Source organism: Solanum dulcamara, chromosome 4, assembly GCF_947179165.1.
Source record: "Solanum dulcamara chromosome 4, daSolDulc1.2, whole genome shotgun sequence".
Classification (NCBI taxonomy): domain Eukaryota; kingdom Viridiplantae; phylum Streptophyta; class Magnoliopsida; order Solanales; family Solanaceae; genus Solanum; species Solanum dulcamara.
Genome location: NC_077240.1, coordinates 13,553,923 through 13,569,568, shown reverse-complemented (window position 1 = coordinate 13,569,568; position 15,646 = coordinate 13,553,923). Strand labels below are relative to the sequence as shown.

The following is a 15,646-nucleotide window of genomic DNA, read 5'->3' as shown; positions in this document are numbered from 1 at the left end:
TTGAGGTGTTTGAAACTCGTGAAGTATAAGGACTGAGATGACAAACCAGAACAAGTACAGGGGTCCCAAACCATTCCGTCATCTTTAAAATCAAACTTATTTTCCAAAACTTCTCACTACAACCAATATGGCCTTACATGAACACCCAAAAAAAATAATCAGGAAATTATTAAACAAGGCCAAGAGAGAACTCATAATTGCTAGAAGCACACCCCTCCCTAAGGCCTTTCTTTGTCCTTTTTGTTTCCTTCCAGCTGGTGCTAGGGTTTATGTGGCAATGAAGGTGGAGGGGAAATTGTTAGATAAATAAAAATTTCTTTCCTCAACAAACGAAAACGGATAATTTACACGCTTTGTCAAACCATTACAAGGAACATGGCCAACATTCATAGCAAGCCAACTCAAAAGGAAAAAAATACAAGTTACGGCTAAGGGTACACATTAAGATATAAGCTGACATAATTTGAAAAATGAAAGCAACATTGACAAAATTTACAAGGACCTCAACGACGAATAAAGAGCTGAATGCTGTAGCCGGAAGGAAGAGAGACCTACTGAAGATATACAAGGAATCCATCAATCACTTGCAATTACCTGGGGCGCGACCAATAAGCCTGCACTGTTCTGGAAGCAAGGACGAAATCACTTGCTCGTTTACTGGGAAAAGTTCACCATCAATACCACAGCTACTATTAGAGTGCTTCCCAGGCTTAACCTTTACTGCTTTAACCTGCATTTCATAGAAGCGAAGCTTAGTTTGATTTCAGTGAGCACCAAGCAAAAAAACCACATCAAAGTTTATAAACCAGATTTTCCCTTTTTTTAAAAATGGGTGAACTCTAAACTGATACTGTAAGTTTCTCGGTGCAGTTTATCTTTGCAAAGTAAATCGATGTTTTGAAAATATCCATATAGTAATGGCCTCCATCCAGACAGGGAAACCTGTATTAATGCTCTAAAAAAAACTCTGCCTTGGTGGGAAAAAAATGTGTAAAAGCATCTAAAATACGGTTGCTGCTTTACCTTGACATACTCAACATATGGGAGGGAAAGGTGTCGGCCCATTTGCAGAAGCAAAAAGAACCTTATAAGCTTCAGTCTTCCACTTCCATGGACCAACAACAGATCTAACGTGTTGTCATCAGGTTCTGCTTTTGGGGCCACGACCTGTGAACTTAAGCTTTGAACAGTTTTGCATGAATGATTGCATACCAGGACACCAAGAAATTGACCTTTGGTAGACACCCATTCTTCAGCAGCCTTCTGGACAATATCCTTCCGAACAACATCTTCAGTATCGTCTGCTGGTCCAGGCAATTCAATAGGATTTTCTATATTCCAATGAGGTTCTGTGTCCCATCTTGGTTCGGTATCCCAAATTGGGCCGGGGTCTGACATTGTTGATGAGATATCCTCTTTATCATTTGTAGTTGTATTTGCCCAAGAAGATCTAGTGGGGTCATTTGCAGCAGTCAACCCAGTCCACCCTTTATCTGTTTTTGACTTGGACCTAGTCCTAGGCCAATTCGGGGTTACTGAATGTGGAAGCTGAGGATGGATAACTTCCGGTTCAGAAGTTGTGTTGCCACTCCGTCCAGCAGACAAGCGCTTAGATTTTGCATCAATGGCGCGCACATATTCTGATGGCTCAGTGCTACTACATGTAGTATCCAAGTCCGCTCCAGACATTCTACTTGGGGTCATTATTGAATCAATACTTGATAAGCTAGAGGCTCTGGGAAGCCCTTCCTTGCTTGACCTTCTCATAATGTCTGTATACAATTCAGACATATCAATGACCGAAGATTTTCCTTCTCCAGTTGCTTCTTTTAGTGCTGGAAGATACTCCACTTCAAAATTGTACTTTGGTAAGCACATGAATTTGAGGAACCCAGCGACAAAGTAGCGTAATGGACCAAACCGCTTCTGGTATTTCTCGGATAGTTCTAGCACTACAATAGATAATTGAAGTCAACTATCAGAACAAATCAGATAAGAATATTATATGGTAAATACTAAAAATCCATGTGGAAGACTAGTGATACAGCCAACAACAATGGAAAGTAGAGAATTCATAAAGACACGTCAACCTTTTATTTCTTTTTTCTTTTTTTAATAATCGAGAAATCCTCAAAGGCCAGTGGCTCATGGTTCGAAATTCGGCTGATAAAGGGGTCGTCTCTTAACGCTTATCCACTTAAATACCAGGCTTTGTTTGCAACATGTTTCGAACCTGTGACATGCACCTAACCCACACATAACGTTTGCGCTCTCACCACTAGACCAAAGCCCAGGTGCCGACATGCCAACCTATTCAATCAGCAGACCATCCTTCTATATTCTCAAAATTACTTAATCTTAAATCCTTGGTGTCATCCACAGTTTGCGCAGCAGCTATAATAAAGGTATCAAGTAGTGCAGACTAACATCCATAAGCAATGTCATGCTGGATATCCCAAGTGCATATGTATCTTAGGTGAGGGCAAAAAATCATGTGCTGAGAAACATAAATTTTGAGTCGCAAGCATTAAAAGCTTCACCGCCATAGCTTCCACTAGCATATTTGGATTCGAAATCAAACTTTATAATGTCAATTCCCTTGGAAAAAATAATAAGCATACTGATGAGACAAGTTAGCAGAATATGACAAAGCAGACCCTGGTAAAATAGAGTCAAATGCTATCTCTAGAGTTGCTAAGTCAACTCGTAACACTTGAACCCCATCTGGTTTCTGGTTTCTGACAATGTAAGTAAATCAGGTATGTAACCCCTAAAATCTGATCACTAACCAGGTGTTGATTGAAAAAAACCAAAGCTTAAGGAATGAAAATTTTCCTCTGCAAATTTTATTTGAAGGAACCAGAAGAGATAAAAGAGAAGTGACATAACCCCTTGCTTATTATGTTACACGACCCAATTTTCCTCCTAGTTACACGTAAATCTTCCATTTCAACACAATCAACAGACTATCCACGAGCTATTACCACTAATTTGACCTATACCCTAATACAACACAATGTACTCCCATACCCTAGGCCTCCATGGTCCCGGCATTCAGAATCATTAAATCTAGTGGGTCCCAAAGAACCAAGATGCAGGAACCATGGAAGAAATGCTCCAATATAACTCACATTAGTCTTTACAACAAGAAATCCTAGTTAGAAGCTGGAACATGGTCAAATGTGTGTGCGCGCGGAGGGGGGGGGGGCACCACCAAAGTATTTCACCATGATCTTAACTCATTGCCCTAAATGAAGCAACCATGATCCACATAGAATAGATGAAAGAAAACCTGGTTAGAAGCTGGAACGTGGTCAATTAAGGGGTGGAATGTCAACATACTAAATGTTTGCTAGATTGAGTTTCAATGTGCACTTGAGATACGAAAGAAAGGAACAACCACACCAAATCTACAGGTTCACTGCAACTGTTTCCTGGCCAGGTTTCTCACTTGGAGATAACAGAACTGTATATCTTAGTCTAACACTGTTGATCCCCCAAATTTTCAAAAGATATCCTTATGTCCAACTTCATATCCTACTTGACATTGTGTCAGTATCCTCTTTTTTTACAATAGCACCTAGCGCACTGAACAAAACACCCTAAAAGGGGGATGGATGTTATTTGGGATTTAATGCTATCCTTTTTGCTTTTTTCACTATATTTTCCTATACTAGCATCAGACTTGTACCTATTTTTGCGGAGAGGAAAGCTCACAACAGTGGACCAAGCAACCACCACCAAATTTAAGGCTAACAGCATTGTATCCCCCAAAATTTTAAATGTTAACATTAGATCCAACTTGATTTTTAGATGACATTGTATTGATACCCTCGCAACGTGCAATAGCACATAGCACTGAACAAGGCACCCAAGAAAGGCATGGATGTTAAGAACTTGGGATTTAATCTCATCTTTGCTTTCACAATATTTTGGCTATAGCAGCATCAGACCCATACATAATTTGATGAACAGAAGGACTACACAAACCCCCACCCCCACCCCCTCCACACACACACACACTCCCCACCACCACCACCACCTTTCCAAAAAAAAGCACCACAAATGCAGCATCTAATGTCTAGTAACATTGCAACTTGAGAAGAAATAGGTATGTTTCCAACACCTGGAGTTCATACAATTGTGAAACTTGAGAAAGTATCTGCAACCATTCAAAACCTTTAGGTGCCTTAACTATATCTATTTCTTATTTATTAAGGTAAATGTAGATAAGGGTAGCAAAAGTTTGCAACAGAACATCATTATTAATAGTCGCCACATTGAATCTTCTGAAGCTGATATGTAAAATCTCAAGGGCTCAGAAGAGGCTCATTTATGCTAATCAAATTAGTACTCGTGCGGGTTTTCGTAGCATCTTTTTTGAGTCAGGAAGTTGTAATCACAGAAGAATTCGGCATGGGGATTTGCGTGAGCGGGACATAGATAGCCTCTTTGGCTTTATCCACGGAAGTCATGTAATACAGAGAAATGTGTGTTTTAGACAATGACGCGTAAAGTGATCCAAACGAGGAGGGGCTGATTATTTGAATCTCAACTTTAAGGAGTTGAATTAATATCAGCATTACTTTATATTTGGTGTTTTTGAAACTCATAGATTGTGTGCTTCACTTCTCGATTTTCACTTCCCGCGGTCTTATTCACTTTTTTGCACTTTTCGTTTTCTAGAAATACTACAGCACAATTGAGTCAACATACGTCCCTAGAGTTGTGTCTAAAGCTTGATCTTCATAATAAAGATTACTAATGAATGTTAAAACCATTTGGGAAAGATAACCTCTTATTGGGCATTATCCGCATTAATCACAATGCACAATCATGGGGAATAATGTAAAGATGGTGGAGCAGAAAGGCAAGAGATAGCAAATGTATTAATGATAAGATAGGAAAAACTCAGCAGGTGTCTAGCTTTACTATTATGGATCCAAACAAGGAGCCTTATTTCAAAATAAGCACCAATTCCCAACCAGCAAATTCTGAGTTTTTTTTATAAACCTATTTAGAACTCACAGAAACAGATGCATCAAAATAAAAAGAGTCGATACTTGTCTGCAACAAACCTTTGTTTCACAAGCAGACATTAAATTAAATTAATTTAAAAACAAAACTCATCTGTTTTTGCAGCAATATCATGCTGGAGAAGAGAAGAGTGTCAATAAGACTCACTGTTTTGATTTAGAAAACAGATTCCCAACTTAACGCTATGCCTTACTACGTGTAGCAAAATTAAGGGAGAATAATCTTTTTATTTATTTTCTGTTACAGCACAACAAATATTTCAAAGAGGATGCCCTCCCCCAAAGCACATCACAAGATCCACTAATGACCACCAAGATAGTTGGCATTCTATCTAAGGACTTGAGGGCAAGACCTATAACAAATCTGCAGCGGAAACTTCTTTATAACCTACATGATACATGTCAACTTTTCAAGTGACAAGTTATGAAGCACATATATAAAATACATGCATGCTTTTTGGTGATCACCAGACTCCAATGCTCCTTTTTTTAAATCAAGTAAAGTTATCATTGATAATGACAAGGCCAACTTGTCCGTATACAAGAGAAATACCAAGAAAGGAGAAACCTACAAACTATGGTTCTCTCAAAAAGACCCTCAATCCTATAGTCAGACTACAATGCTCTCACAACATCAATCCTGTTAGTCGCATCCCAAATTTTTCCTTCAGTTTTGGGAACCATCTCTTTAAGATGGAACCGGAATCTCGCACTTGGAAGGCCAAAATGAAGCAATATATTTATCAATTATACTACAATTCATAAGTTTGGAGCCAAAATATATTAGAAAAGGTTTATAGTATGCATTTTAAATGTAATAGCAACAAATTAAACAATTAAAACACAAAACACATTAGGAGATAGAAAGCTCAAATGCTCAATAGACAAAACACAAAAAAGAAAAAAGAAAAAAAAAGGAGTTGCCTTGAGTCTTACGCAAAAACATAACTTGAGATGCTTTCACAAATCCAAATGCTAACATTGATTGACTATACCAAACTGTCATCTTGGACAATTTCAGTGATAATGCTACATTATGATTTGTTGATATATATTTCTTATTAGTTTTTTATTAGAGATTTCAGAATATAAATGAAACACCTACTAGCAATTACCATGTTCTAGGGTTTACCAATTAAAACAAATCACGTTCTTGGGTGACGTGTCCCTACTTTTCCAAAATATTTCCTCTTACGTATCTGCCTCCTTATCTTATGCTACTCAAGTATCTGCATTCGTGTAGATAACCACCACAAAAGTGTTCATATGACATGAATAATCTAAATAACAAAAGTCATTGTAATGCATAAACATTAATAACTGCTAGGGGGAAAAAAGATAAACTATATTACCATCGCTTACAAAGCCAAAGTAGGTGACAGTCGATCCAAAGTGAATTCTACCACTTTGAACCCATTCAACAGCAAAAACATCGGTAGGTGTAAGCCCTCCCTGAAAACAAGAAATCGACACTACATATGAGGAATAGATAACCTAGCAGCAGTAATGAAATATTTTAAACAATATTTCAGATATCTGGTTTTCTATTCATGCATCTTTTTAATGGGAAATACTGAAACTTCAATTTTATTAGATTTATTCAAGTTCCGAACGTGAAATAAATGCCTCTGAGTGATAGCATTAGAGGAGGGTCTTTCTCTATTTAACCCAGAGCAAAAATAAAAGAAGGTATTATAGAAAAGAAAATAGACAGAGAATAGAAAATAACAAAGATTTTAAATTCCTGAGAATATGAAAAGATAAACGGGGAAAGACTATGGATCTAGAGCAAACAAATAGAACCAGTCTTCTACAAGAAACTACCTGACCAAATAAAAGCTGTTCTTAGCTTTGAGACAGTTATCTATCATTACAACAACAACCCAGTGAAATCCCACAACGTGGGGTCTGGGGAGGGTAGAGTGTACGCAGACCTTACTCCTACCAAGGTAGGACGGCTGTTTCCGAGAGACCCTCGGCTCAAAAAAAGGCATAAAAGGGGGTCAGATAAGGTTAAGAAATTCAAAGCGCTATAGGAAAATAAATAACGAAGGCATCACAGATAAAATAGAGTAATCAAAAGTACTGAAAGCAATAAATATTAACAGAAATAGCAGAAATGAGAGTACAAGGAATTGTAATGTGCTAGTGCGCCTATGAATAGGGAAGAATAACGAGACTATGTACTAGCCTTCTACCCTAATGTGGGTCCTCCACAGCCTCCTATCTAAGGTCATGTCCTCGGTAAGCTGTAACTGAGCCATGTCCTGTCTAATCACCTCTCCTCAATACTTCTTCGGCCTACCCCTACCTCTTCTGTAACCATCCATGGCCAACCTCTCACACCTCCTCACTGGGTCATCTGTGTCTCTCCTCTTCACATGCCCAAACCATCTCAGTCGCATTTCCCGCATCTTGTCTTCCACCGAGGCCACTCCTACCTTGTCCCGAATAGCCTCATTTCTAATCCTGTCGCTCCTGGTGTGACCACACATCCATCTCAACATTCTCATCTAGGCAACTTTCATCTTTTGAATGTGAGAGATCTTAACTGGCCAACACTCTGCCCCATACAACATAGACAGTTATCTATCATTATGAAGTAATAATTCTATTGTTTGAAAAACAATTGTGGAACAAGTAGTATTAACAAAGTAGAAAATCTAAGCAAAAGTGTGATTCTCTACAAATAGCATCCAATCATCTATTGCTACATGGATTCTCATAGGTGCACCAAAAGTATACATTTGAACAAGGAATCCCTAGTTTGTACAGAAGAGTTTTCCACCCCTTCAAAATCTTCCAATAACCCCCCCCCCCACCGCGGCTTATCCATATAGGAGCTAGAGGGACCACTTCCCATCCATATTTCTCCGTCCTACTACGAGCCCATCTGAGCAGCAATGATAGTCCATTGTATGCAAAACAAATTCAAAGCAGTGCTCAATAATTCACTACATGAATGTTTTATGTAGTTTTTGCTTCCATCCTAAACTTCCAGTTATACTAATTTGAGTAATTTCAACCTTAATTACAAGATACATAAGATGGTCACAAAATCCATCACCACTTCCAACTCAAGTTTGCAACTGAAAACAAACAGTAGTATGGGACTTTCAACCTCAGAAAGTGAAAGGTTTGCTGGAAGGTTGGCAACAACAGGTGATACCAAAAGAGATGAAGCAAAAATGGAGAACTACTCCATTGTGCATCTTATGCACAATATGACTGGAGAGGAACAAAGCTTGCTTTGAAGGGCAGAGAACTCACATTTCTAAAATTAAGGATAGATGCTTACAAGCTACAGAGGGAGAAGTGCACAGATTTTCTTTTTTGGGGTCGTTACTTAATGTGTTTAATTTATAATATTTTTATAAGTTTATCTATTTTTTGTCCATCTAGTTGAAGATAGTTTAATAGATAGTTATGGATTTATTGGATATACTACGAAGAAGAGTGAAGTAGGCTGCTTTTTGTTTTATGTTGTTTTTGTTTCTTTTCCTGTACCATCCTGGTAACATTTAATAAAATCTCTACCTTATCAAAAAAATTAAGTAGCAAAACCTATAGTACTTCCATTTAATGTTCATAGCATCTTCCATGCATCATCACTGTAATGAACCCCAACAATAAACATCGAGACTCGGTCTTATACCTCTTCTGTGATACCTACCTTTTGCAAAGAGACAAAAAAACGAGAAAAGGTATCACAGGGTAGAACACTAGCCAAGGTCCAGGAAGTATCTATTCAGAAAAGGGCACTAGACAAGTCTTCATTATGCATGATCTCAATGATCACTACACTCATTCATTTATGTTTCTGAGACATCATTATAAACATAATTTAACCGTTCTATCTGATATTCAGGACCATGATCCATCAGTATCAGCTTACTAAACAGTGCTTCTCACAGTCTGAACAGATCATCTAAATCAAAGTTCTCTTTTCTTTTCTTTTCTTTTCTTTTTTGAGAATGGTAAAAATATTATATATGAGTAGCATAAAGAAATCAAATCAAAGTTCTTTCAAATACTTTTCTTTAGGGAAGGAAATGTATATTTTCAACTATCCACCAGGTTGAAATCTATAATTAGCATGAAGACGCATTAAAGAAAGATGAAATACCTTGACAATTGCTATGGCAGCTGACACTGGATCTCTAACTCCAAGCACGGTCCAGACCAAAGAATTATCAGAACCAGCAGGAATGATTCCAATTGGAACCGAAATTGCTTCTTTCTGGTTATCCCTAGTGAGTAACCCGTTTAAAACCTGAATCAGAAAAGCTACATTAAGCAAGTTTCACTTATTTGTCTAGGCGAAGTAAGCAAGATTAATTAACTCTGAGCACATATTTTGAATATCAACCAACAGATATTGGTACAGTTCACTTCTTGGTTCAAAATGACTAAGTTAGCATTTCAGAAATTTTCAAGAAACAGTAGTAAGAGTCCCCTTATTATCATCAACAATGTCAAGAAACACTAGCAAAAGTCGTATTAAGTCCATAGCTCAAAAGATGTGAAAATTCTATTTTAACACAAAATCAAAAACTACATATAGAGTGACTAAGAAGCCCAACAACAACATACCCAGTGTAATCCTACAAGTGGAGTCTGGGGAAGATAGAGTGTACACAGACCTTACCCCTACCTCGCGGAGGTAGAGTGGTTGTTTCCAAAAGACCCTTGGCTCAAGTAATGACTAAGAAGCCCAAGAAATTATAAAATAAAAAAGAGGCTGATTGTAATGAAAAGAAAACTAGAAATGAGATTGCAAGAGGCGGGAAAGGGGTCAATTCGTTTTGTAGGCCTTTTCAAATTTGTTTTTAGTTTTCTGTCCTTTATACTAGAACTTTGCAGGGTCAGTTTCTTCTATTTAAATTGTAAAGTATTATCTTCACCTATTTCCCCTCCATGAAAGCTAAGAGCATGTTCGGAAAGCCACAATGTAATTGAAATTTGGTATAATTGGGTGTAATAACACTCTTTGGCATTTTTGGTAGACCAAGTAATTACTTGGTAAGAGAGGAATTGGTGCAATTGAAGGGGAGTAATTACACTCTTCAATTCCTAAGGGAGGGTAAGGAATTGGTGTAATTACATCATGTAATTACATGAAGCTTTTTAAAATTCTTCTTTTATTTATATTTATATTTTTTCATTTTAATTTATTTTTTATTTCTACTATTTTTTTAAAAAATATTTTTATTATTCTAATATTTTCTAAATATATATTTTTTATTTTTTTTATTTTTTTTATTTATATTTCATTTCATTCTCATTTCCAACCTCTACTTTTTCATTCCATGCAATTTTTCATATTATTTATTTATTCTATTTCTTTTTAAAAATAATTTTGTTAGTATTCTAATTTTTAAGATCATATTTATATACGTTGTGTTAAAATTTGATATAAGAGCATTATGTTAAATTTTTTGTTTTGAATTTAGAATTTATGTCATATTTTCAATTTCATTTGTTTTAGTACTATTGACTTGATATTTCACATTGCAAAATATTTATATTTTAGTTAAACTTGATAGATTATTTTTTTGTCAAATGTTTTAATAATTTTATGACATTATATTTATAATATTAACATATTTGTCAAACATATATTTCATGATGTTCATAAAAATCTTATACCTTTAGTTTATTTGATTAAATTATTTAAAATATACTAATTTAAAAAATATAAATACATTATTTTTTTTATAATATTAGTTAAGAACACATGTTTATTAATTAATATCTAATTTTATATCATTTATAAAGATCCTTATTTGTCTAATATAAATTTTAAATTTAGAAAATTAACTTTTATTTTTAAAATTTAATATAACCTTGTAATTACACTTGTGCAACCTAACAGAACAATTGTAATTACACTGCAATTACACTGTGGCAAACAAACAGGTCATCATAAAGCTCAATAACTGTATTTTTAAGTCAGACTTGTACTAAAAAGAAAAAGTCATAATTACTAGATTGTGTAATTACTAGGCTAGTAATTACTACCCTAGTAATTACACAAATTCCAATTACCAGGTGGCTTTCCAAACATACCCTAAAGGAAGATACAAAAACAAAAAGAATCTAGGACTCATCAAACTGTGTATATCTTTTGGATCACAAATGATGTTCCAGCGTGTTAAAGATGATACGAAGATGATACGTCAGATTCCACGGAGAGAAACCCCTTTATCTAGGCTTTGTTCACTCTATACTTCTTGTATAAAAGATCTTCTCCCTTTTGTCAATGACTATTACTTGCTAGACGAAAAACAAAAAGAAGTGAAATTCCACCGGAGAGGCCTCAAAGAATGATTATTTTTGCTGAATTTCAAAAATTAAGGGTCGTATCAGCCTTTCATGTTCTTTAACCTTTTAACAAGATTGGCTGCTCAGGTGAAACTGAGATTCTCGATACATACAATCCCCATACCTCATAAACAAAGCACTATCCTAATAGAAAAGCATATGACCGTAATTGGCAGAGCTTACAGTTCATTTAACAGGGTTCAGGAAATTACACTTCCACAAAGTGTGCTTCTATCCTAAAGCAAAAGAATAGTTAATCAAGTAACTTCATGAACACCTAAATTATGCCATGACAGCTCTCTCAATTTAGTGCTACTCGAAAAACCTTTATTAGCCTAGAAACTGACTTATTGATGCAAGAAACGAGACCCATAGAACTATATAAACAGGCATACAACCATACACACTTGTCACTTGTGAAGTTTGAGAAAGAGAGACGTAACTAACCTCATTCACTATTCCATCACCTCCTACACATATAATACCTGAACATTTTGCAAATCAGAGAATATAAGACAAACAGTGATGAAGATAGTCCAAGACATCTAAAACTGAATAATAGAAAAGCTATAAAGCATTGAAAGAAATACCATCAGGACATGTGCTGAAGTCTACCGTGCTTGCAAGTTTCCTGGCATGACCTGCAGATGTGGTTTTGACTACTTCCAACTTAAACCCAGCAAGCTGTTAATTCAATAGAAACAGAGCTAACATTGAGTCAACAAGAACGAACAAGGGTATCCAGTCTGAGATATTTTGGGGCTGAATCGGAGGACAGCCAAAAAGAAATTCTGTAAAATGAGAATCTCAAGGATCCACAACAGAAGACATACGTGACAAAAACAGAACTTTCTCAATCTGCACCTTATGAAATCAACAGGTAATATCCACAATTGACTCCCACGACAAATTAAACATGAAAAGTTCTTCCTTAAGAGCATATTTTATAGTGCTTCTTCTATGGAAAAAAAACATGTTATTTGAACACTAAAAACTTGAAACCCATAAATCCAGCAAAGCAATCTAAAAGCTTTTGGTAACGGTGCTTCTCTCTTTGGACATACTACAGCATCAATCACAAATGATTTGACTACACAAGAAAAGGAAAAAGAAGCAAATTGAACTAGGACAAGGCACATGATTTTGTAAATTGAGACTCTGCACTTCATAATTGAGAAGATGTAATTTGTTAAGAAATATTGATGACAACTATCAAGAAAAGTAGTTATTCAGATGACAACATTTGCATAGATTAATAGCCCCCAAGGGTGTGGCCTAGTGGTTCATGAAATGGTTGAGAGCTAGGAGTTCTCAGGTTCAAACCCAGCGGAGACAAAAAACATTAAGTGATTCTTCCCGTCTATCCTGGCTTTGGTGGACAGAGTTTCCTGGTACCTGTTGCTGGTGGGAGGTGGGAGGTAGGAGGTGGGAGGTGGGAGGTGGAAAGTATTCCGTGGAATTAATCGAGGTGCGCAAAAGCTAGCCCGGACATCACGGTCATCAAAAAATAATTGCATATATTAATCTTTTTTTGGATAAGTAAAATTTGTGTTTGTCTTTCACAGATATCTTGTAAGTTTTGCCAACCCAATTAACTTGGGATGAGGCGTAGTTGTTATGTTATAGTTGTATTTTGCAAGTTTTGACAGTTGGGGACGGGACATAAAAGACATGTGGACAAGCAAAGGAGCTATGTAATTGGATAAACACTAGAAAGCAAATAATAATGACCATGAGCAATGTAGGAAGACATATCATATAGCCTGCATATCATGATGAACAAGCACCCCTTTCTAGAAGAAAGGATGGTTGGTGCTAAGAGAAAATCCTATTAGAGAAACGATTTATTTCATTTAAATCCAACAACATCAATCCTAGACAACTGCAACCGCTATACTATTTATTATGCATTTAGCTTTACCTTTTCAAAAAATTATTGTCATGCAATTAGAGGAGTAAAAAAAATTGCCAGATAGACAACAAGAGATTACAGTTCTAGAGCATACCTTGAATATAGGTTCAACCTTGCGATGGAATACTTTACTTGAACGACCACGGCCAGACCTTGGGTTTAAAATGACAAGCATTTTAGGAGGATTTTTACATCGTACATATGACTCAGGAGGAAATTCATTAGTAACCAAATCAGAAGCCTGCTTCTTTGATGGAGCCAGAGGATGGGGCAATAAATTCACATAACACTGTTGATCTGCAAATGCATTTACCCATTGAAGTGCTTCCTCGGATGAAGAAGCTAAAAAGCGAAAGTCCTTCTGACTTCTTCGAGTTTTTAGAAAACAAGAAAGAGCACCAGAACCTCTTCTCAGAGGATATGAATGGATGGTAAAATGCCGGAGTCCAGGACAGTGCGATACCTGTGGTATGTGCAGAACCGACTTCTTAGCAAAACTCAAATGGAAGTGATACAAATTCTGACAAAAGCCATAATCCCTTAAAGAACCTTACCGAAATAACATCTTCTAGATGCAGCATACTAGAACCCCAAACCATAGCCTTGCTCGTAAGTTTGGCTTCAACAGCATCCTGGCTAGTAACCTCCTTTGAGGCTTCTAACTCCGGATTTTTATGTGCCTTTCCCTTGTCCAAAACCAGCTTTCCAGAAAATACTTCATATCCGAGCAGGTCAGACTGCTCATCCCCAATGTCAATTCTATGCTCCTCATTTTTCTCTTTCTTAGGATCATTATTACTTAGACTAAATTCTCCACGTGTCAGACTCCTTCCTTTGCTCCGTTTTTCAGGGAAAACAACCGGAGATGAATGCTGCCCAGCTGTAATCTGGGAACACAAACCGAGACGTCGAAGGGACTGCTGAGTTGTAACTTTCAAAGAATTATTTTTAACAAGATTCCCACTCTTCTGCATATTTCTGCTGGCTGAGCAAAAGAGAGAGAATGCAATTGAACAATAACGGGTAGCTATCGTGCTAAGTGAATAAAGATCCAGAAAAATAGCTAATCAGGGCCTAAAATTCACATCCAGCAGAAAGACCAAACCTGCATCATGATAATTTAAAATTGGTGAATACATTTGGGGGGGGGAATCACTTAACCATTACATGATAACAAACAAAACAATGAAGCCACACTCTCCAGATCAGAATAAGCAGAATTCATCTAGAAAACAACCACCCAATCGACTAAAATTGTCAAGCCAGAAACTAACTGTAATCTCTCAACAACAAAACCTGCATATTTACGAAAGCATTCACTAAATCATAAGGAAATGCAAGTAGCACATCACTCTCCAGATCAAAACTACTAAAATTGATCCAGAAAAGAAAAATGCCACCAAAACGGTTAAAATTGACGAACCAGAGATTAGCTTTTGGCGTTCCACCTACCAAAACACGGAAACGAACACAAAATAAAAGGAACAAAAAAAAGAATACCAACCTGATTGCTAGGGTTTTTGAGGTCAAAATCTACGGTTCTCGGATATTATCATGAAAATCGAAAGGCTCAATTGATGTTTGCAGAGAAAATCTCATCGGAAAAATGCGTTTTGAAGTCGGCACGACGGCAGTTCATGGAGGAGCCGATGAGAGGAGAAGAGAAATGACTCGATATACTTCACATATGGGAGAGAAGGGAAAACACAGAGAAATGAGAAATAGCTTTTTCCGTCCACTTTCTCTCATCTACCAAACACGAGCAAATAAAAAAAAAAAACTTCTCTCTTCCATAATGCTAAAGTATTTCTTCCATATGATTTGTTAATTTTAATGGATCTACTTTAGTTTTTTTAGCTTTAGGAGATATGGAAAATTATAATTTTCTAATTGTCCTTGTTTTAGTTAAAATAATATTTTGTGTTTCATTTGAAATATCTTAATTTGGTTTTGTGTAGAGTATTAGGTAAATGGAAGAGTTGTTAGTAGGTGCATTATGTGGGGTCCTTGGTACAAATATTTCTATTTTGGGTGGTCTTTTGCTTCTCAAAATTGCTAATATTTAATTTTTGTTCTTAAAAATATAAATAAATAGAAAATTGTCGAAAATATTCATGACAACAAAAACAGAAAAAAAAATCGCAATGCATAAGTTCAATTAAAGTTATATTTGAGGTATAAGTTTAGTGACATAAGTTATGTATGAAGGTAAAAGAAACGAAACTCGAGGCACAAGTTATATCCTAAAAAAGAAGTTTATTGGCGCAAGTTATGCCACACAGCATAAATTCAGTGGCACAAGTTATGTCAAAGCACATAAGTTTAGTGGCAGAATTTATGACTCAAGGTATGTATAATTTCAGTGACAAAAATT

At 36.3% G+C, this 15,646-nt stretch overlaps 1 protein-coding gene across 1 annotated transcript; it reads right to left on the bottom strand.

The window, feature by feature from the left end:
• Positions 1-295: 295 nt before the first annotated feature.
• LOC129886402 (sphingoid long-chain bases kinase 1) lies at positions 296-15,108 on the bottom strand. Its single transcript, XM_055961072.1, has 9 exons — positions 14,777-15,108; positions 13,827-14,377; positions 13,367-13,735; positions 11,951-12,044; positions 11,808-11,845; positions 9,163-9,309; positions 6,389-6,488; positions 1,024-1,952; positions 296-730 (listed from the first exon to the last, which is right to left on the bottom strand). Exons 2-9 carry the CDS (start codon positions 14,244-14,246, stop codon positions 581-583), a joined length of 2,247 nt encoding a protein of 748 aa, XP_055817047.1. The 5' UTR covers positions 14,247-14,377; positions 14,777-15,108; the 3' UTR covers positions 296-580.
• Between the last annotated feature and the right edge of the window lie 538 nt (positions 15,109-15,646).

What these genes read in the sequence shown, in the direction of transcription:
- LOC129886402 (XM_055961072.1), bottom strand. Translation starts at nt 14,246, where the DNA reads ATGCAGAAGAGTGGGAATCTTGTTAAAAATAATTCTTTGAAAGTTACA. An exon ending in ATCTAGAAGATGTTATTTCG is followed by an intron (nt 13,736 to 13,826) that starts GTAAGGTTCTTT and finishes CACATACCACAG; the next exon opens with GTATCGCACTGTCCTGGACT. An exon ending in CTTCAGCACATGTCCTGATG is followed by an intron (nt 11,846 to 11,950) that starts GTATTTCTTTCA and finishes CAAAATGTTCAG; the next exon opens with GTATTATATGTGTAGGAGGT.